Below are 22,341 nucleotides of genomic sequence, written 5' to 3'. Positions count from 1 at the left end.
AAATGTTAATGAATTATTAAAAAAGGAAACAAAAAAGCAGAAAAGTCCCGTATCATATCGAGAAGAAAAAGTCTGAAATAAATGCCTACAATGGAAAATGTATTACATTAAAAGAAAACCTACCAGTTGACCACTCTGTGCCAGCTCAGGATGCACAGCTCCATGCAGTGTCAGGCCTGTGCTAAAGCCTGCCTTTCTGCAAACACAACAGGACAATATTATGTTGTTATATCAAACATGGCCGAGGAGTGCAAACACCCTGATCTGCTCTGCAACAAGCACTGCTGTGAAGCGTTTAGACGGAAACCATTATAGTGGTGCAGGAATGAGTCCTAAAACCCACGAGTTAGCATTTTCCGGTTCTCAAGGTTAATGGTTTGTTTGGTTAGATGCCTGAATCAGGTCTGTGGTTAACACAAGTTTAAGAGACTTTAACGTTTTGTTGTACGATATAAAATGTGATGTGTGTGTGTGTGTGTGCTGGCACTGTCCTAATGCACGGAATCCATTTTCACTTTGCCGTTCCTTCAAGGAGGAAATAGATAATAAAATACATTGTATTCAGTTTTACTCAAAGGAAGTACAACTCCCGTGGCTGCGGTAAGGAGGTAGAGTGGACGTCTACCTGTCCGAGGGTCAGTGTTCGGTTCCTCAGATGCTGAACCCAAAAAAGGTGCGTGAATGTTTATCATTACTGATGAGCAGGCGGCACCTTGTGCGTAACGTAGCCTCTGACTCGGCATGAATGTGTGTGAATGGGTGAATGCTGGCATGTGCCGTATAAAAAAAGCATTCCATTTAACTACCGTCAGCTAAGGAGCTAACGAATTAGCCGTTTCTGCACGGACGTCAGCTGCGACAGGTGACGGAAGGGAAGTCCTAATCCCCCACCGTCGGCTACAGCGGTTTAGAGCGGCACGTCGCCCAGACAGGAGGACACCGAAAGTGTGAAGTCTGTGGTTTTCTTTACCAACCTTTTGGCTCTCTTGGTTAATTCTCCTGCGAGCAGCCCAGCGTTGCCAAGGGGGTTCTTCAGGGCCTTCTGTAAACCCTTCAACTGGGCACCAGCGCTCTGGAGGGAAGCGGAGAAGGGACACGAACCATTTATCACAGTCAACGCTTAAAACGTCCTGAAAACCCCATTCTCGCTAACAGATTCTTACGACGAGGGACGGGATCCTTCACGAACACATTACCTTCGGACAGTCACAAAGATGTTTACTCTCTTAGGTTTATACTCTTCTACCTAAAGATGCCTTCCTTTAGGATTTTTAAGGGGCTTTATGATATGTTCTGGACTTGTCAGATGATTTAAAATGACAGGCGACATTATAGTGAACTGGCGCGCTCCTCCGGGAAGTAGACACCGACAGGGATACAGACGTCTGTGTTACTTTAAGAAGACGAAGGCACTGTGTGTTTAAGAAGTTGGAATCCTGGGTGTAAAGTAAGTACAAGGAAGTTGCTTCACTCAGCAGAAATCACTTCCTCTCTACAGAGCGTCTGTACTTTTCCACACAGACATCAGATCACCACAGCCGAGTCTAATAAGACAAAGAGGTTTCATGTTACCTGGAAGCCATTGAGGGCCACGAAGAGTCTCAGGATGTCGTTGGTGCCCTCGAAGATTCGAAAGATTCTCAGGTCCCTCATCACTCTCTCCACTCCGCAGTCCTGAAACATTAAGACCGTCGACTTGTAATCTACTGCACAGTGAAGAGTACAGGCTATTTTCTTAATAAAGCTGCAACAATCATCATTTTTACTATCGCAAATGCACTGATTTGAACTTTTCTTAGAATATTAGTCACTGGAAAGCAACACGATTGCATCTGAATATTAAGCTACCACATGAGCTGTGGGTCATACCTTATCATATCTCACACATACAACACATGTTGATGTTAGCTTCTCACAAAGAAAGTTAAAAACAGGAACAGAGACCGTCTATATTCATTTCTGTCTTCTTGAATTCAGCCTGTGCAACTTTCTGTTCATAATTTAAGCTTGCAGACGATCTACTCGTTCCAGAAGGGCAGAAATAGAAATGAACAGGAGACACTTCTGACTTCACTTCCTCTGTGAAAATGAAACCCAGTCAAAATGTGAGCGGAACTGATCAAAAGTCTAGCGATGAATGTTTTTGAACAGCTTATAACGACATTTTTCACAATTCACTTGTATGAACGAGTAGATTTGTGAAGCGCGCACCAAGATTGCCGCCTCTGCAGTTTGTGCTTTAAAGTGTTTTTCCATGACTGGGCAAAACGTTCCAGTGTTAACGAGAGGCACGTCTTTTAGAGCGGCGGCCTGTGGCATCATGTGTGTTTTTTTTTTTAATCAAAGCAACGTTATTGTTTATACAACTTGACGTGGCCCTCTTATCTTCGGCTGTGCTTCATGAAGAAAACATCCATGTGGCGCCTTGAGTTGTGACTCGAGACCACACCGGTGATATATGTGTGACTTCTTCCTTAACTAATTAAATAAATGTGCAGTGGCTGTTTGGAAGCTTACATCACTCCTGCTGATGTGTTCACTGATATGTGCATTAAGAACACAAACCATGTTATTACTGGTCCCTGCAGCGCTGATGTAGAAATGAGATGTTAGGTAAATATGACAGGGTTAAGCTAAGGACAACTGCAAATAGAGGCTTGGTATCATGCTCATATAGTGTACATAGAGTGAGGGAGTAAATAAATAATAAAAAAAAGAAAGTTCCCAGTCAATAAATAATGCCAGGAAGCCTCAGTTAATTCTGCATGTTTGAACAGATGTTTAAAAAAAATGTGAACTGTATGCTCTTCAATGTACAAAAATTGGGATTTGCAATTATATGGCGTCTTCCGAGTCACACACGAAGACTGGAAGAGGCGGGTATCTAATACACTATTAAAAAAAGCTTGAATCTATTTGTCCCGTGCAGCTTCTCAGTGGTCTGGGTTTGTATGAAACAGGATGTGGCCAGAGCGCTCACCTTCATGAAACCCATGCCGCCCATAACCTGAATGCACTCGTCAGTCACGGTCCACGCTGCTTCCTACAACAATAAGAAACAACAAAACACACAGATGCTATTGAGCTGTTGCTGTAACAAAACACACAAATACAAAATAGCAAACAAGCGCAGATGTCTAACTCTTAACTCTTCTAAAACAAAAAGGCTCCCTGGTTACCAGAACATATCGTTTCATTTCAAATCTTACAGAGGCAAAGATCTTGCTGATGGCAGCTTCTATCTGGAATTCAGTCGCTCCGCTGTCCATGTTGCCGCTGATCATGTAGGCCATTGACTGCAAAAAGACACACGTAGTCATGTCAGCATGAATTTATGACATTTGTTGCAGGTTTTGCGCTTTAAAACATCTTAAATTAACGGCTTAAATGACATATCTTAGTGCCTTAACAGCGGAGATGAATGTGAATCAGACTGTGGTGCGGGTAGAAAATTCATTGTTGCGTCGACCGACCTCAGTCACATATTGCAGCATGGCCATGCGAGCGATCTTCTCCTGGATGGCTCCGTAGTTGTGAATCTTGTTCCCAAACTGGGTTCTGTTGGCGGCGTGATCCACCTGATGAAGAGAGGGAAACGACCGGTCACCTATGGATGCTTCCTTTCAATGCTTCAAGACTGGAACTGCACTTTTTAAGCAGCCTATTTTGGAGTGAAAATATTGTCGCCGTCTAGTTTTTGTGCATAAAAAGAGGAAGTTTTGGTCGATCTGAAGGGAGAGCAACTTAAGGTGAGGAGGTGTGGAGTTTATACATGTTAATGTTTCATTTCTCTAAACATGTGAACACACACATCCTCTTCTCTCACATATTTTGTTACATAGTCAGTCAAGAAAAATGTGAATGTTTGAGAATAAGAAGAGCCGTGATCAGAGCACATTTGGATCTTCAGCGCTTGTAACCTCAGCAGGAAGTTGCATGGCAGAAGCCACAGTGAACTACACAGGGAGGGGAATTTCCCACAAACCCGCAACGAAGGAGAGACACGATTGAAAGCGGGGGTGTTACGAAGACAACACAAGTGAAAGCAATGCAAGCCGATGGGGAAATACAACAACACATGTGGAAATCTCTTGGTTCTAAATTATAAAGACACTTTCACCCGTACATTTATTTATTTATTATACTCACAGCTTTGGAGAGGACTCCCTTCATGGTGCCGGAGAGGGCGGCCGCCATGCCAAAGCGCCCGTTATTCAGGATGTTCATGGCCACCTTGAAACCTTCACCCACCTCGCCCAGCAAGCAGTCGGCTGGCACGCGAACATTATCGTAGTAGACCTCGGCTGTGTTGGACGCCTTGATGCCCATTTTCTTCTCTGGAGGGCCGCTGTGAAGAAGACGAGGGGGGGGGATTTAAGATTTCTAGTTCAAATTCCAACTTCTGAACGCTACTGTTCAATGAAAAACACTAAACCCTAGCTCAGAAACATCAACGCCGTGTCATGGAGTGGAGTGATTAAGACAATGAAGTCTTAGAGAAAGGTGTGCTCACTGTGTCACTCCTCCAAAGCTCCTCTCCACGATGAAGGCCGACATCTTGTCCTTCATCTCCCCAGTCTTGGGATCCTTCACAGGGACCTTGGCGAACACTGTGAAGATCTCAGCCAGACCTCCGTTGCTGATGAGAGAGAAAAAAGGGGGCATCAGTTTAGGAAAAGACACAAGCAACTTGGAGCCATTACACATCGGTACTGTACGGCACAATGCCGCCCCCTTGTGGTGAAAATAAAATAAAAATAATTCTGATTCACTACTACTGCGTCCTCACCTGATCCAGATCTTGCTTCCATTAAGAGTGAAGAATTGTCCGCAGGGGGACTGGACAGCTGTGGTCTTGATGGAGGCGGCATCAGAGCCGCTGGCCGGTTCGGTGAGGCAGAAGGCGGCTAGAGTCTCACCTGGAGGGACAAACACACGTGCCGTGTCAATCATTTAGCAGTTCTACATTCTTCCTTAATTCATTTATGTACCAGACAGTTTGAATCTTTATTCATAACACCAAAACTCAAACGCTACATGTCCATTCATTCTTTTTTAAACCCCGTATTTCTGAACAGTTGCAGATAAAGACGAGGCTATACCTAGATTATTTGTATTGTACTATGCGTAGAAGTCGCCTTACAAACCCGCAGGTTGACCCACAGGGGTCGGGCTGGTTCAGGTAAGCTTGCTAGAAAATATCACTATATGTTTCTGTAAGTTATTAACATTACGTTACGTGCACTTCTCTTCCCCTCTCTCCAAACTGTGCTACTATAATGCTTTTATAATTCTTACCTGAGGCAAGCTTAGGCAGGTACTTCTCCTTCTGGGCTGGATTCCCAAAGAGCAGAATGCCCTTGAAGCCGATGGACTGGTGGGCACCCAGAGTGATGCCAACGCCCAGGTCATGAGTGCCAACAATCTGAACCAGCCTGCCATACTGTGGGAAGAAGATTATCACATAAGACTTGTTGCATTTGCATGTTTCCTCAGCCACTTTACAATGTTTACTCATTTGTATCCGTTATAGAGTAAACATCGTTAAAAGTATTTAAGCAGATGTACCTGTGTGTTTGTAAGGCCGAGGCCGCCAAGTTCCGCTGGCACCTGCAAGCCGAAGGCACCCATCTCCTTCAGGCCCTCCATGGTGTGATCTTCTACCTTCTCCAAGGCATCGTTCTTGGCAGGATCATTCACCTCCTGCCCAAAGGAAGCAGAAACACGGAGGGTGAGGGACGAGTAAGAGGGATGGAGAGGAGGTTGAAAATCCCTCAGCGCAAAAAGATTTGAAATTACCTCAAAGAATTTGCTGACAGGCCCCACGAGCTCTCTGAGAAACTGCTCCTGCTCATCGTTCAGGACTACGGCACACACAAACGTTGTTTCAATACGACAACTTTTCAATGAAATGTCGGCGATGTTTGAAATATCAACATAATGGCCTCTGATTTACCTGAGGGGTAGGGGAACACTTGGGCAGTCGCGATCTGCCCCTTGAAAATGTTGACAGCAAACGATTTGGATTCCTGTGGAATGTTGAAAAGTCAAAAGATAGTAAAGCAACAAGTATCCAAACGGACCCATTCATAAAAAGCAGCTCCATCGTGCGTCAAACTGGTCTAAAACTCTATAACTTGCCGTGTCGTGTTAAGTATATTGATACTGTTTATGTGTACCAAACAAGGCAAATGGAAACCGCTCAAATACAGTTTTAAAAAGGAATTCAGGAAAACAAAAAAAGGAGAATAATGACATGACTTCAAATGTAATCATTTCAGAATAATAGCTATAAGAGACTTAACATACAACAGCAATGGTCTTCTTTTCCACTTTAATGGCAGCATCACTACCCACTGCTGCTTGCTTATCCAGCACCGCCTGAAGAGAAACAACAAAACAGATTGGAGAGAACAGAGAACGAGCGCTGGAACAGTTCAACTAATCGGCAAGACACACAAAGGGCGGATCTCAAATGCCAATTGGGTAAAAGGTGATGCCAAGGGCACATCCAGTCAGCTGAGTCACCGAGCAGCAGGAGTACTGTACATACTGTACTGATTTGTTTTCAAATAGAGAATGATAGGATTTATTACATGGCTGTTGCATTGGGCAGTGTGTGTATATATATATATATATATATATATATATATATATATATATATATATATATATATATATATATATATATGCTAAAATATAAGCTAAAATGTGCATTGTTTGTAAATCACCAAATATTAACTCTAAACTATATTGAAAATGTTACTACTTGCGGACAAACACTCTTCTGGAAACTAAGAAACTTCAACTGCTACATATTGTAAGACTAAAGGATTGTGTTGTTTATGTTTCTTTAATGTATATGCAGCAATGAGAAGCACAACATGAACGATATCTTCTCTGTAACTGTCCTGGTCTGGACAGCAGTGCCACCATTATAACATATATACAGTCACGTGACCGGCGAACTTTCCCCCACTTCCAGTGGGAGGGGGGGGAGACCAACGTTATGGAAACACACAGCATTAGGCCATATAGGGACAACAAACGGAGTCCACAAATATCGTACAAAAGCTGAAAAAGTGTGAATAAACATGTATAATAATGTAAAGTTACCTCTGCAGTTTGAGAAGCGTAGAGACGGGCGTTTTGCACAGCAACCACAGCCCCGGCATGACGCTGACCTCTGTAGTCCAGAAATGAAATGATAGGTGACTTTAACTCTCTTTTTTCCTTCAAGCTAAATGTTATCTTCATCCAGACACGTTGTGTTAGAACAAACTTTACACATTAACGTTACCTACCCAGATAGCACCGGAGGAATCCTAAGAATGGAGCCGCAAAGTGCGGATGACTGGCTCACTTTACGAAGCAGCATGATTGCTCTTGTTGTTCTTGTTCTAAAAAAAGGGGGGGAAACCAAAAAAACGCCGTAATTAGCTAAATAACACTTTTACATATTATCAAACGAAGGCAAGAAAACAAGGATAGCTAACAGCTCCGTAGCTAGCAGCTACGTAACAACGTTGGTTTGTTTTGTAACTTGGCCAGTTTTAACTAAAAGCAAAACTCAGTTAAAATAATTGTCCTTCCATCAAAAATAAATAAAACAAATGTACACACCTGTATAAGTTATATTATGACACGTCCGTTGCGTCCGCCTAGAAGCCGTCAGTTGCCTAATGACCCACTAGTTACCAGATTTTCTATCTTTGAAGCGTTGCTCCACGGATGTTGTCTCGCCGCGGTGCTTCATGGGACATGTAGTTTTACAGTATCGAATGACCGAGACTGAGCAGTATGAATTAGCAAGCAGCAGAAACTTCTTAAGGAAATTAATACAAGGCAACTAAAAAAAAAGAAAGTTAAATCAGGCTAATAAAATAAAAATTAAAAATTAATATATTTGTATTTATACATCTAAAAATATTTTTTATATATTTAAAAATATATTTTATATATATTAAAACAAGTTGTTATCATTGATCCAAAAACATGTAAGTAGTACTTTTGTTAGTAAGGTGGGCCTAACTTTGACTGCTTCATATACGCTTGTCTAGTTTAATCTGTAACAATTCAAACTCTTTCATAAACTGATGTATTGTATGTAAAATCTTAACATGAAAAGTAACTAGTAAGTATAGTTTCCCTCAGAAATGTAGTAGTAATATAAAGCGGCATTACATTGAAATACCTTAATATGGATCTTAAATCAAATACGCTGTTGCCTCCATAATGACTAATTGATCAATCTGGAACGACTATTGGTGCTTTCATGAAATATAAATGTGTATATGAGGCAGGTAGAAGTATTCATTGTTCATTTAACTCAGCAAGAGAATTCAGAATTACAATTATACGACTTAACTGTATTTTTTTGGGTCATAAAATACAGATATGGACAGCATATTAACATCAGCATACAGTTTGTTCACTAACATACAAACTTAACTTTTGAATCCCTTAAAATAATGAAGTCTGAACAGTATGTAAGTATCAAATTTATTCTCAAGTACACAAACAAAGGTGTCGATATGAAATCAAACAATGTGACTCGTCAATGTCTTTCTTTTTTTGAAATGTTGAATCTTCATTTAGCACCTTAATAGTTCGGTTATACATGATTTATATAGTCACTCATACAAAAAAATGAAACGGGTGAATAATGCGAGTCAGTAACATAAAAAGAAGCATGGGGCATTTGGATCACAGTTACTTAAGATACACACAGAATGTAATCAAAAAGTACCGCTTTTAGCATTTTGTCTTTTCGCCTATTTGTACCGTTAAGCCTCTACAGTCCCATAACGAAAAACTCCTCACAATAAGAGTTATTTGACAACTAGGCCTAAACAGTGATTACTAAACACAAGTTCACCTGACATTTTTGGACCTATTTTCTTTCACATTAGAGCTTGCTGTTCTGTATTGTTGCATTTACATAGGAGTAGTAGATATATACAGAGAAGTTCATTGTCAAACAATGCTTGAAAAAAGAGGAGTTATTTTTTATGTACCTGGAGTGTGAAAATGTCTCGAAAGATGCAACGAGTAAGGCACTCAATATACTCCTGCGCTGCCAACTTATCTGGCATGATGATCCAGATATGTATACAGGATTGTATCCTTTTCAAGTGCACAGTGTACCTGGCACCCTCTAGTGTTAAACTGTGGTCCATGCGCTTCCTGGATGGACAGCTCTGACATTTGTAGCTGGTTTGGGAATGTGCTTCCCCTCCTAAAATATTATATCTCCATTTTTAAAGGATTGCAAAAAAACCAGAGTGCTGAGCAGCTCTGATTGACAATCAAAAATCTACATCTACTGATTTAAGAAAGTAGAACGGGTCTTTCTGGATTTAGCATTGAAAAAAAAACCAACCTGTTATGTAGTGGATTGTAATAAGAGAAACTAGACTTTGTAGACATATAGTCAGACCATGTCCCACATCAATTGTGTGTTGATTTTGTGTTATTTCCTTTGTCAATGTTAAACCCTGTTCTCACCAAATTTGTAACAAGTGCCCTCAATCCAATAGGCCCTTGTGAGCTCGAAAAGCTACCGTCAGATCCTCGTCAAAACAAGTGGGAACCATACACTAACTTCACATGGTCGCTCAACACCAAGACACTACATGACATCCACAAAGAACTCGCTGGGGTTTCCCATGGCCAGATGGAACGACTGGCGTGATGCGGTCAGCTCTGGGGGTACGGCGCCCAGGTCACGGGTGGGTGGCGCGCCAGGAGGCCCCCCTGGAGTGGAGGAGGGGAGCGGCTGAAGAGCCGGGTGCATGGGGATTGTGGCCAGCTGCTGCGTGTGAGGAAGAGCGTGAGCGGCTGCCATGGCCTGGTGTGGGTGCTGGGGTACCATCATCACCATCATGGGGTTGTAAGGCAGGATACCTGGCGGGTAGGGAGACATGTGGGGGGGTTGGGGAATGCGGTGATGATGCGAGCGCTGGGAGGAGGCGTGGCTGTGCTCGCTGGGGGCGGCTGAACCGTGGCCACGCCTCAGGCTACTGCGTGTGGAGTATTCCGATTCACTGCCGCTGCCGGAGCGCGAGTCGGCCCCGCCACCTTCTCCAACCCCGCCTGAGGGGGATTTCTCCCCTCCGCCCACGGTGCTGCCTGGTCCTTTAGTGCCGCGACGTCGCTCACCCTCGCTTCTCGTCGATCCACTGCTTCGGCTCCCTGGGGACAGAAAGAAAATGCTGTTAAGATAAGATGTAAGCAGGTTCGAGCGGTTAGGCTTTATATACAACCCTGACGCCATCAGACATCATAAAAACTGTTTCCACAGCTTGAGCAGTTCTCCTTGTGGAGTCCCTTTGAAGAGAAGCCAAGCCAAAACTTATGGTATGCTTTGGACAGTAGTGATATTAAATATTCATAATGTGTAGTTAGTGGGCTAATGCATGCACGTCAACCAGCGCAGTCCTTTAGTGTCCCTTCAGAGTTGCGCACGCTTCTCATCAGGGTGACACCTGATCGCTCTCTGTGCTCACCTTCGCTGTGCTGGCTGCCGGTGCTGCCTGGGGCGTAGCTGTAGCTGGTGAGCTCGTGGTACGGAGGGGGCTGGCTGGAGAAGGCATGTGTAGGGTAAGGCTGATAGGGGAAGGTGTGCATCATGGGCCACGGGGAGGCCCCAGGGAGAGGCAGCGGGGCCAGGGTGTCCTGGTCTGAGGCCCCACTGGAGCCGTCATTGTCATTCAGAGACAGATTGGCCATGTCTGGGTGGGAGATAAGAGGGAGGAGATGAACACAGATACAGAATGTTCCTCAAAGATCTACAACAGACTCATTTCACACCATAACCTTTATCTTTGTGTTGTCTGCGAGACATGTCATTGCAACTAAACCTGGACGATCTGCTGCAGTCTGTCGTTAGCGAGTGCTTTCTGAAGATTCAGAGTTTAGGGATGGCGGCACATTAAAAGAAATTCTTCCATAACTGAAATGTCACATGACTGACTCAAAGAAGAATCAGTGTGTCCCCAAAAGGAATGTGTGCAAATGTAATTACGCACAGCATTCATGCCGACCGATCCCAGTCGGTCTTTGATGTCACCGTTTTCGGGTAACTCACAGTTCTCGCAGTCGCTTAGATCTCCGAAGACGTAGTAACATTGTTCGGAGAAGGTGATCTTGTTGACCGTGTGCCGGATGAAGCCGGCCTTCAGCAGGTTGCTGGCGTACTTCCTGGCTTCACGGCGGTCCTGGTATCCCTCGATGTGGTGGAAGAGCCACTCCACCACGTCTGAGCCTGTGGGGGGGGGGGGGGGGGGGGGGCGTAGGCATGACATGCAAGATATGATGGAACTCAATTCATCCGGTATCCTAATACAATAAACGTCTAGACACATAAAATACAGGTAAGCAGGACTTAGCGGATGTGCAATCGAATGTAAATGTAATGTGGGATCACATCTTCAGGGGGAATTTAGCAGCATTAAAGACACTACAAACTAATGTCTCAAAAGTGGCCATTAAACAACTCCCTCTGGAACATTGTTTGTGCATCTGCTGTAGATAAAATCTGAACACTAAATCTTTTGAGAATTTTGCGGACGAGCATCTGCGGCTCGTCGATAGCATCTGTGGTGTTCAGCAGCTGAACGCCTGTACCGGTATATTATGAGGAAATCAGAAAGGGAAACAAACCTTTTCATTTCAAAGAGCTCAAAAATGGACGAACAGATTATGTAATTCCTCCTTGTGATTCAGTTGCAGGAGATTCCAATTTAACAGATGTTTTTACTCAAAACAGGCACTTGAGGGGTTTTTTCCCCCCTCCCACAAGTCACACGGTTTTAATTCTGAGAACATAATGCCTGCCCTGTAAAGTCCTGCGAGGCACAGAACGTTCATGTAACCAATGTACTCCATTTTGCCTCGTCTCCACTGTTTAATCTTACCGAGGAAAGCGTTGGGGATGGTGATTTTAAGCCACATGCGGTCCCTGACCTCCAGACCCGACTCTGGCGAGGCCATGGCCTTGGCCACTGATGCCATGTCAGAGTGCAGTGATAAATTGAAGTCATCAAAACCTGTCAAAACAAGAAGGTCAGGAGTGGAACTTTAAGGTAAAAGCACAAAAGGCAGGAAAGCAGCAGACATCATTTATCAGATCGCACAACAGCGACAAAGGCAGATGTGAAAGATGTCGTCGGAAGAGGGGAAAAGATACAAACATGGAGCATATAGCTTTACGAGAGGGTTGTGTGGATATGAAAGCACTGAGAGGTGAACTACAGCGCTCAGAGAGTGAGAGGATGAGGGAGACGTTTGAAGAGGCTCTCACGTTCGGTCTCGGTGACAGAGGAGGAAGAGGTGATGGTGCTGAGGGAGGAGCTGCCTGGGAAAGCGGGGTAAGCTCCGGTCATAGCCACAGAGTGGCTCACCCACGCTGCTGGGTCAATGGGTCGGATTGGTTCATCTGGAGGAGAGAAGAGATTAGGAAAGTGTTGGGGAGCCGGACATCAGTGTACTAGCAAACACAGAAAAGGCCGTCCTGTACTTACTGCGAGGCAGAGTGAAGTAGCCCTGAGGAGAAGGGTCCCAGCACTTAGCCACTGTAAGGATGATGGGCCTGACAAACAACAACAAGACTTCATGATCATCATCGTTACACACAAAACTTCTCGTCTGATAATATCTAAAATGAGAACAGCAGCAACTCACCCTGGCTTGTGTACAATCTCCCTCAGTACCCGCACTGCATCGTCGTTACTCATATTCTCAAAGTTGATGTCATTCACCTTGTTGGGTTTCGAAGATGCACAAAAAACATTTTAGTTTGACCGACAGCTGGAAAGATAAATTCAGAGGCAGAACAATAACCGCCACTAGCGAAAATATTCATATAAACCTTTTTTTTTAATTTAAATACTCAATTTGATTTAGGATTAAGTCTTTATTCGTCCTCACCTGCAGCAGCATGTCGCCAGGTTCGATGCGTCCGTCCGCAGCCACAGCTCCTCCCTTCATGATGGAGCCGATGTAGATGCCTCCATCGCCCCTCTCGTTGCTCTGGCCCACGATGCTGATGCCCAAGAAATTGTACTTCTCTGCATTGTTGAGAAAATCAGAATAGCTTTAAAACTACGAGCACATTCGTCACAAAAAAAACCAAAATGACTCGACACTGATTTAGAACTTTCACAAACACCGGAGGTTCAAAGACAAGAATACACCGGGGAGTTTACCCATGTTGAGAGTGACCGTGATGATGTTCAAGGACATCGTGGAGTCCGTCACGCTGCTGAAGGACGAGGCCTGGAGTTGAAAACCACACAATTGCCATGAGATTTGCTTACAAACACTGACAGAAATAGCAAACTATTTCTATGGCTGTCTAAATGCTTGATTCAACAAAGAACAGCATGAACAGTTAGGGGGGGGGGGGGGGGAACATACCCTCTCCAAACGCGGGGGGCGCTGTTTCCTGCGTCTGCGGTGCCGTTTAAGAAGCCTAGAGGCTGTGCTCTGCTCCGTTGCACTGCTGAACCTACAAGTTCAAGTGTCACGAAAAGGTGAAAGGTTAGAAGAGGAACATGACGTCACAAACCTTTAACGGGGTTGTTTCCGTCTCCCATCCCAATAATAATAATCATCATTTTAAAAACAATTAAGAATAAAAACAGCAATAAAATAGAAGGAAAAATACAAAAAAAACAACCAGAGCATTCACATTAAAGTCTATAACATTCCCACAATCTTTTATATATTTTAATAATAATATGAAAAGTTATGAAGTTAAGCGCCGGACTGGGATTTTAACTGGTATGCATCTCCCACCTGCTCATGGTGTCGTCGTCCTCAGAGTCGCAGAAGCTGGTGGTTTCCAGCTCGCTGCTCATCACTGTGCTGGAGCTCTCATATCCTGCCAGGTGGCGCTCCAGTCGACTTTGGCCATTGATACGAGGCCCTGGGACGCCGCAGCAGAGGGGAGATATTCACCGTGAATTTTCATGTTTGCTCAAGTCAGTATTTGCCCCCTTTTTCTATAGATGAAAAACATTCCTCACTTCTCGACATTCCCTGATTATATCACATATCGTATATTCATTGTTTGGATGTTGGCAGCGGGCCAAATTGTGATGACATTGTAAAAAAAAAAAAAAAAAAAAAAGTCTTTCCATCTGCAGTTTCTCACCGTGTGGCTCCATGCCCTCTCTGTGCCGAGGTCTCTCCCTCCTGAAGGAAACTACAGACTCCGTTTCAGTCTGGTCGTCCAAGGTCTCCACACTGCCGGTTGCATTTGGGCTGAAGAAGAAGAAGAAGAAGAAGAAGAAGACGATGATGAAGTTTAATTTTTCATGTAATAATTTTACCAAAGTGACATCTGGTTTTCCAGAACAGTCTTTTTTTTATTCCACATTAAACTTCTGGTGGACTTTTAAAGCATTCAAATGATTCAGTAATGCCAGAAATTGACAACATGACTCATGAATGGCAATTACTGATTATTTGGCAGCTCAACAGGTTTAGAATAGGTCTTTAAAAAAAACATTCGTTTGACCCTTTGCGTGCTGTAAACACGTTATATTATATCTAAAAGACCCATATTCATCCACAGAGGGGTCATTGAAAAGTACACACACACACTTATAAGCTAGTATTAGCAGATATATCAATTAACGGAAAAGTCATAGACACCAAAGCCCATGTAGAGAAAGGAGCACGAACAATCCAGAAACCACGGGACTAGTCTGTCACACCAACAGCTGGTGACAGGCCAACATGCATGTAGCGACAAGCAAATGCGCCCGTCAGCCTACATAGGGCAGCAGACTTGAGCACCACCGACAAATATGCCGATCACATAGAAAGAATTATTTATTTATAACCTTTATTTTACCAGGATAAGTCTCATTGAGATTATAAATCTCTTTTTTCAAAGACAGTCCTGGCCCAGATAGGCAGCAGAAGACCCCGCTGCTCATCACGACAGCAAGATGAAAGGCACAGAGAGTCTACAATTTCTTTCTGACAATTACATTAAATTTTCCGGTACGAGCAATGGAGTTGATCCAGCTCCAAATGCAGCATGGAAAGAAATAACTAAAGCGGTTAATTCTCCCACTGGCTGCCAACCGCACATTCAGTGAAGTTAAAAAGAAATTGTTTAATTTGAAATTGGATTCAAAAACCACAAGGCCACCCCAATGCCTCCGAACTTAAGAAACGAATGAGCGCTGCAGCTGCAATGGGAGGTTGCAGTGACGGTGATGGACCTAAATCGCCATTTGACCCCTAAAGCAAAACTTGAAGAGCTTTATACTACGTGTAAGAACATTTAAAAAAATCAAGTCTGTGTATTTGTAATGTACAGAACTGGTCTTGTAAATAACAAGGGCGGCCCCGGCTAAGCTCAGGTTCAAATGAGCTGTAGTATTCTTGCTATTCTTGTAGTAACTTGATCCTGGGAGTGTATGAGATATTCAGGAAAAGATACCGTATCTACATTACAGCTGAGGAAGAAGCACAAGTGTGTGATGAGCTTTAAAATACCGGAGAGATTTGCAGCGTGCCAGAACGTTTTTCTTGTGATGCCCCTCTCTTCAGGTCAATAAATGTTTCTAATCTGTACGTGTGCTTTGCTTACTGGAAGGAGGGCGGTCTGGAATCCCCGATGCCCCCGGTCCTCTCTGCAGGTGGGGGTGGAAGGGGTGGAGGAGGGGGCGAAGGCTGGGTAGTCGTTTCTACAGGGGGGACCACTGCCACTGGAAGTTCTGCTGTTGGAGTGTCTGAAGACACCAACTGAAAGAGGAACAAAACAAAAAAGATGAGAAATAATCCAACACACACAAAACAAATTGAGAGAGAGAGAGAAAACGAGAGGAATGAAAAGAGGAGTAGGAAGGAGGTGGGGGGGACGCGGGTAAGATGTCAATTACTTTGACACACAAACACTGTACTCTTTTCAGATGAACGTCTCAGGGGCATACTGAAATGCTATCCTACACTTAACCTGTCTCTCTTCATTATACAACAAAAGTGCCTTCACACACACACACACACACACACACACACACACACACACACACACACACACACACACACACACACACACACACACACACACACACACACACACACACACACACACACACACACACACACACACACACACACACACACACACACACACACACACACACGAAGGGAATAAGATAGAGTTGACCAAAACAATACGGGCGTATTTGGGCTAAAATATAAGAAAGAAAAGCGTCTCAATGTTGGGAATATTCAGAATCCATGCGTGTGGATGTGCCTTCAGACACGTCGTTTCATCCATAGCGTTTGGGGCTTTACGAGTCCAGAATAAAGCTTTGCATTCCTCGTCAAAATAGCTCAACCAAATGGAGTCTATCAGCCTGTACGGACGGTCACTCCCTGCTCTCCCCTCCCCACTAATGGCTATGCGACTATGAAACACTCGTCTTCTGGGATCCCTCCATTCGTCTTGGCCTGCAGCTCACATATCAGTCCCTCTGGTCTCTGCGCTTTGTTCCCCCCCCTCTTAATACCTCCCCTCCTCCTTATGCACTTAACAGATGCTTCGGCCTCAAACCTGCTCATCTGGGCCCAGTCCCGATGTTTTGTCACTGTCCACATGTAACTCGCAGGGTGGGATAAAAACAACTGGAGAAATGGAAAGTATGAAAGCGGTACCTGGCAACTCGCTGTACTGTAACAAGCCGTGCTGCTCGCAGCTCCGCAGCTTGAGTATCGATCAACACAGCGAGAGAAACATTTAGCCCTTTATGCTGCACATGTTGCACGGTCCAATAATCATTGTAGTGTGCAGATTTGTTAGATTGTGTCATGCATCTGCAGATGGTGACTTTGAAATGGCTCAAACATCAAACATAGTCCTGAGTTGAGTCTTTAAAAGTCTCATAGCAATCACAAAATTAGACGAGTATCAAGATCATTTAATAAAAAGAAATTAAATATTATAAAATATATAGTAGTGGAATAAATAAAAAAAGGACAAGACAATAATTTAAATGGAACAAATGTGAACAGTTTTATAGTCTAGCTCAGCTGCAGGAACATGCCGCTGGCTACAGTGACTCAGATTGTGGCTAAAGAACATTTCTTCTCATAGATGTTGCGAGTCTGTTTCCTCCCTTGTAACCTGGCTGGACTGTGAGTCTGGTTCAGCCTTCCCATTCTTTCCACGGGACATTTGCCAAGATATCTTTTAACCAAACAATTACCAAAAGCACAAGCCTAAACTAGAAAGCAGTCTATGATGTTGCAATATGACATTCAATTCTGCACGGTTAATGGATTGAATTTGAAATTAAATACTTTATTTTATTGCTGCTTGTTAGACAACATCATTAGTCCAACGGGGGTCTGGGGGGGAAGCCACAGGAAAAGGAAGCTGTTTCTGAAAACAGCCTCTGGCTGCTGATGTTGGCTGACTTTTGAGATGAAAGCCAGGTTTTGACATTTTCACAGAAGCCTCAGCGGGAAATTACTAGAATAAAGTCATTTACGGATTTCGAGCAATGGTCACCAGTGAAATCTGGATACCCCCCCCCCCCACACTCCCATTTATATGTATGCAACAGGTTTATTGTTTCTTACCCATGAAACCACTCTGCCGTTGAAACATGGCAACTTGGCACTGTCATCGGAAATCTCTTCCTTCACCACCCTGAAAAACAGAGAGACGCAGTGAGATTAAAGAGTCGGTGGTTCCACCATCATAGCATTACGGCAACAGGTATGTTAGTGGCTGGATGGTAAAGACTGAACACAACATCAAGGTTTGAGTTTAGTCCTAAAAGAACAAAGTGAAACTGCAGGAGAATTAAATAGTTTACATTACATCAAATAAATACGACAACATGGCGAAACTAAATCAAATGCTGGGCTTATTCTAAAATTTGACTAACGCATGTTTTGACACGCAGTTCTTGCTCGCTTGCCATATTGCTTTTACACGTGTTACCAGGTGCTTTATGCATCAGTCTGTGGCTAACATAACCGACTGAAGTGAATGTAGTTGAGCAATATTTTGGTTGACACATTTATATCGTCTCATAAGTAGGCGTGTCACGATTTCAATTCTAAAAATGGATCGAAATGAGATTTCGAATGATATCGGAAGCAAAAAGCAGGATCGGTGATTCTCCCATGATTTCCTTTTTGATCCATCACAGCTTCAATCCCCCTTTGTGAGATTAATTGAGCTAATCTTATTTCAACAGGACTTTACAGTGTTGTTGGTGGTTTAACTAACCATTTAAAACCCGGTCACTCATTCAGCTTCACTTTGCATCATAAAAAACAAACTCCACTTGTATTGAAAGAACATTTGTATTACTGGGATTATACTCTGGTGTAACCCTATTACCAAAACGACACCCACACCATGAAGCTTTGAATGAGCAGATATCAAAGCAAAGAACAAACCGTAATTTGCCTCCTCCGACAAAGTGACAGACGCTATGGAATTTCTTATGTCACAGCAAATGAGCTAAATCGCACACTTACTGCTTTTGTGCCTCCTTGACAGATTACACAACCCAGTCAACTAAATATGCAAATCCAATACACATAACAATAACCCATCAGTCACTGTGAGAGCTCAGCGCCCACACAGCCAAAGCTCCTTAAAGGCGACACATCCGTCTGGCTCTTCCGTAGTCTTCCTCCATGTTCGACAGAAAGACAAACATTTGGCTTCAGCTGTGTAATTTCCCCCCCCCCCCCCTACCCCCCAGCAGCCAGCCACCATGTTATTACAGTAGATTACTGGTACAGGGGCCGGGCACAAGTGCTACAGAGAGGACACTTAACTGCTCCGGCTCCTTCAAAAGTTATTTTTCCAGCTTCATGTGCCAGTGTGCTTCCTCTTATGTGTGCGAGACTTGGTCAGGCTCCACTGGGCTTTCGTAAGCAGCTGTTGAGTGCTGGTTTTGTGGGCGAGTGTTAGCATACGGCCAGATTGTTGTGGGCACTGGTGGGGAACTGTTGCATGAAGACTTGGCTTATGAGAGCTGTGTGTGTGGCTACCAAATGTTAGTTAACAAACTCATTTTTTCCTCCCTGATTTATTTAACATCCCCCCCCCGAAGCTGCGAGAAACTGCATATAGACAGCAGATGAACAGATGCAACATTCTTCTCCTGAGAGTGTAATTGTCTTCATTCCTCGGCCCTCCAAACAAACAACTGACCAGTCGAATCACTTCACATCTACTCTAAAATAATGCACAAGCAACCATAAAATATGCCTACTCCTGTTGGATTCAAGTCAACATGAAGATTTTCACCCCCCCCCCCCCCCCATTTCCCTTTTTTTCCAGTCCCTTGCTACCATCAAATTCCTCACAGCCAACACAGCATCGCCTTCCTAACAATCAATCTTACTTATACAGCTCCCTGATCCCCCATACGAGCAGACGTACACAGAAGAATATCTAATAACACTGAGCGAACACCACCCCACTCTGTCTCGCCTTTCTTCTCCCTGTGGACACCCCAGACACAGAGCAAATGGCCTCTGTCCAGCCCCAGGTTCGCAGCTCCGGCCCCGACCTGCTCTGCTCCATGGATCTCCCCCCACTGCCACACACACACACACACAGCTCTGTCGACAGCTGGCCTCGTACCAGGGCAAATGAAAACACACACTATTACTCACTCCTCTCCTGGTTTGGAGAGAGGAGAAAAAAAAACACGTCCCTGCTTTGATTGGACAGCTGACTCGGAGCTATGGTTTGAAATTTTTCATCTGAACTCAGTTGGAGATATTCAAATGAGAGCGTGATGCCAGGCGGCGCAGTTTACCTTAAGAAATTAGAACTTTTCTTCGCACTGCTGAGAGAGTTTGGCGTGGGTGGTTCTCTTGAGATGAGGATTTATTTTTTTTGTCTTTGGAAAACACCAACATTGTGCGCTCACTTACGAGCACACGGGGTCTAATGTCCGGTCCAGTTACCAGCTCTTGATTTAATCGTTAACGTGGAAATGACACTCTTTGTAGCAAAGCAAGTTAAAATAATTAATGGAGATCACTAGTATAAAAAGAAGCGCTCTGCAGATATTACTGCTATAATATAATAGGATAGCTTTTCAGTTATTTCTAGTTCCAGCTTTCATTCATATCATTGTAAACATAATATATATTTGGGTTTTGGACTGTTGGCTAAGCAACACATTTATAGACGTCACTTTGAGCTCTGGTAAACTTTAAATCGACCTTTTTCGCAATTTAATAATCAATTTGCAGCACAAAACATTATTGCTGTGCAAACACAGTGGACATGCACTCAATTTAATTCATCTACACTTGTGTAATCAAAACTTTGACTAAATGTTTACGCAATAAAGTCTACAGACATGTCCTCTTTAGGCCTACAAATCATTATTTTCATAATTAGTTGTGCATTTTGTAATAAACTTGATATAACAACTGAAATGGTGACATTTTTGTGGATGTACTGACTGCTTACCCAACTAATCCGTTCAGCAACCACACACCAGGAGGTTGAGTATTTATTTATTTTAAAGCCACTCAAAGCAACTTCTTTACAAGTTAGTTACTGGTGTTGCTGCTATTAATATTCAAATAGTCTGCATCCAGGGGGGCAGTTTAAGCCTGCCAGCTCTGTCAAGGCCCAATGAAAAGCCGTCTCATCCATTTCCTCTTGGTGTTTGAGCTGATATTGCAGCTCCCTTGGCACAGACTGGTGGTGCCATCCAAAGAGGAGAAAAGGCAAATAGCCCGGCCTTAATACTCATCCAAGACTACAATGCATTTAACAGAAGCCCTACGGGTCTCACTGGGTGAATAAACCACAAACATGCATTCCTCTGCAGGAAAATGCACAGCAGCTACACAGAAAAAAAAGGAGGAGAGGAGACAGCTCTTTCTGGAGGAGTGGATTGTGAGAAAGGAGAGAGGAAGGGAGGAAGCCAGGGAATGAAAGGATGGCTGGCAGGCCAAAGTGTTAAAGAGGGGAGACAAAACCCTGGCTTCAGTCCCGAAAGAAAGAAAAGGCGAGGATTTCACAAGATGATGGACTGAAGGAGGGAGGGAGGGATGAGGATTAGGGTAAAGAAAAGCAGCAGGGACAGGGAATGCCTCCCATTGTAATGATGATGATGTTTTCTGAGAAATGTCCCATCCTACATACCCTTAGTATTTATAGAACCACTTGGATATTCATCACTAGTTATTATAACGTTTCTGATTAGTGATGTGTTGGTTGAATGGCGACCTGCATGGTTGGCTTCATTCAAGTGTATTACCATAATACCCCTCTACCATAAAGTATTCCCTGTGTGACAAATACACGACAGCCGGTCACAAGATAAGATTGCATGACTTTTTGAGCATGCATTTCATTAAAGATTAGCTTCTTTCTTTTTTTTATTAACCAAGAGTATTTAGTGTTGACTAACGCAAAGTTAACACTCCTCCACTCAGAGACACAAAAGGCACACTTAAAGGTTGTTTTATTTAAGTATCTTTACTCTTACTACCAGCTGTTAGCAGCTTTTATTTATTTATTTATTTAAAACAAAAAAAAATCACAGCAGCTCACCCGAAGTCCTGGTCCATAGACTTGAAGAAGAATTTGTAGTTTGGTTTGTTCAAGACCTGTTTAAAATCCAGCAAAGTGATATTTTCGGCAGCAATGGGTATCTTCACCAAATACGGCGTCTCCTCTTCGTCGATGTGATAAATTATTTTGGTTTCCGCCATCTCTGCGGTTGCTTTTTTCTCCCCCCCCTCCCAAGCTGGAAGTTACCCACAAGTAGACACACTATGAGGCGAGGTAGCGTTAACTTTGTTGGGGAGTTAGCTAGCGGCGGAGCTAGCTAGGTGGCTAACGAGACGGCAGAGGTGAAACGATGATGGCCACTGAGATTTTCAGTCCGAGCCAGAGGACGTAAAGCGTCGTAACCTCGCGCAGAAGCTCGCTGTCCGACTTTAAAATAGTAAACAAGTCGCATTCCCCCGCATTGCTACCGAGGGGCGAAAAACTACGGAGACGCTACATTCACACGACCTAACTACCAACAACTTTTTCCCCCAACAAAAACATACAGGGGAGGGGGTCTAAAAACTTTTCACCACTTTTTTGCGAGCCAACGCGGCGTGTGACGTAATCACGTAGCCCTCCTTTTTTTTTTTTACGTACTCTCCAAACCACACTCCACCACTATTTTTGTATTATTAAGGAGAAATAAGCTTTCTTTACTTAAGTAAAAGTAGCAATACAACAGTGTGAAAGTACTAAAAGTATTGCATTTAAAATATACTCAAAGTACAAAAATAGCAGAATTATTACATCACTTTAGTGTT

The 22,341-nt window shown here is 43.5% G+C and overlaps 2 protein-coding genes across 3 annotated transcripts in view; both read right to left on the bottom strand.

The window, feature by feature from the left end:
* acadvl (acyl-CoA dehydrogenase very long chain) overlaps nucleotides 1–7,761 on the bottom strand; it is a 13,920-nt gene extending 6,159 nt beyond the window's left edge. The window contains exons 1-17 of one of the 2 annotated variants that reach the window (XM_029454472.1): nucleotides 7,624–7,761; nucleotides 7,305–7,400; nucleotides 7,117–7,186; nucleotides 6,310–6,381; nucleotides 5,957–6,029; nucleotides 5,800–5,864; nucleotides 5,569–5,703; nucleotides 5,299–5,443; nucleotides 4,790–4,919; nucleotides 4,514–4,639; nucleotides 4,150–4,348; nucleotides 3,474–3,578; nucleotides 3,210–3,296; nucleotides 2,981–3,043; nucleotides 1,573–1,674; nucleotides 975–1,072; nucleotides 124–196 (exon numbers count right to left, since the gene is read on the bottom strand). In XM_029454472.1, the coding sequence (XP_029310332.1) occupies nucleotides 124–196; nucleotides 975–1,072; nucleotides 1,573–1,674; nucleotides 2,981–3,043; nucleotides 3,210–3,296; nucleotides 3,474–3,578; nucleotides 4,150–4,348; nucleotides 4,514–4,639; nucleotides 4,790–4,919; nucleotides 5,299–5,443; nucleotides 5,569–5,703; nucleotides 5,800–5,864; nucleotides 5,957–6,029; nucleotides 6,310–6,381; nucleotides 7,117–7,186; nucleotides 7,305–7,378 (1,617 nt within the window). In that variant the 5' untranslated portion in view covers nucleotides 7,379–7,400; nucleotides 7,624–7,761. The remainder of the gene's footprint in view (nucleotides 1–123; nucleotides 197–974; nucleotides 1,073–1,572; nucleotides 1,675–2,980; nucleotides 3,044–3,209; nucleotides 3,297–3,473; nucleotides 3,579–4,149; nucleotides 4,349–4,513; nucleotides 4,640–4,789; nucleotides 4,920–5,298; nucleotides 5,444–5,568; nucleotides 5,704–5,799; nucleotides 5,865–5,956; nucleotides 6,030–6,309; nucleotides 6,382–7,116; nucleotides 7,187–7,304; nucleotides 7,401–7,623) is intronic. The other variant, XM_029454473.1, reaches the window with a different exon arrangement.
* Nucleotides 7,762–8,488: 727 nt separating this feature from the next.
* On the bottom strand, nucleotides 8,489–21,738 carry dvl2 (dishevelled segment polarity protein 2). The gene is made up of 15 exons (XM_029455075.1): nucleotides 21,578–21,738; nucleotides 17,608–17,677; nucleotides 15,611–15,765; nucleotides 14,159–14,268; nucleotides 13,801–13,930; nucleotides 13,420–13,510; nucleotides 13,209–13,278; nucleotides 12,931–13,070; nucleotides 12,685–12,761; nucleotides 12,525–12,592; nucleotides 12,305–12,439; nucleotides 11,919–12,050; nucleotides 11,090–11,266; nucleotides 10,509–10,733; nucleotides 8,489–10,194 (listed from the first exon to the last, which is right to left on the bottom strand). Exons 1-15 carry the CDS (start codon nucleotides 21,736–21,738, stop codon nucleotides 9,632–9,634), a joined length of 2,304 nt encoding a protein of 767 aa, XP_029310935.1. The 3' UTR covers nucleotides 8,489–9,631.
* Nucleotides 21,739–22,341: the final 603 nt, after the last annotated feature.

This window comes from Cottoperca gobio, chromosome 18, assembly GCF_900634415.1.
Source record: "Cottoperca gobio chromosome 18, fCotGob3.1, whole genome shotgun sequence".
Lineage (NCBI taxonomy): Eukaryota > Metazoa > Chordata > Actinopteri > Perciformes > Bovichtidae > Cottoperca > Cottoperca gobio.
This window is presented reverse-complemented; position numbering and strand designations above follow the sequence as displayed.

What these genes read in the sequence shown, in the direction of transcription:
- dvl2 (XM_029455075.1), bottom strand. Translation starts at nt 21,738, where the DNA reads ATGGCGGAAACCAAAATAATTTATCACATCGACGAAGAGGAGACGCCG. An exon ending in TCCAGACCGCCCTCCTTCCA is followed by an intron (nt 14,269 to 15,610) that starts GTAAGCAAAGCA and finishes CTTCTTCTTCAG; the next exon opens with CCCAAATGCAACCGGCAGTG. An exon ending in CATCCCCAACGCTTTCCTCG is followed by an intron (nt 11,267 to 11,918) that starts GTAAGATTAAAC and finishes CCCCCCCCACAG; the next exon opens with GCTCAGACGTGGTGGAGTGG.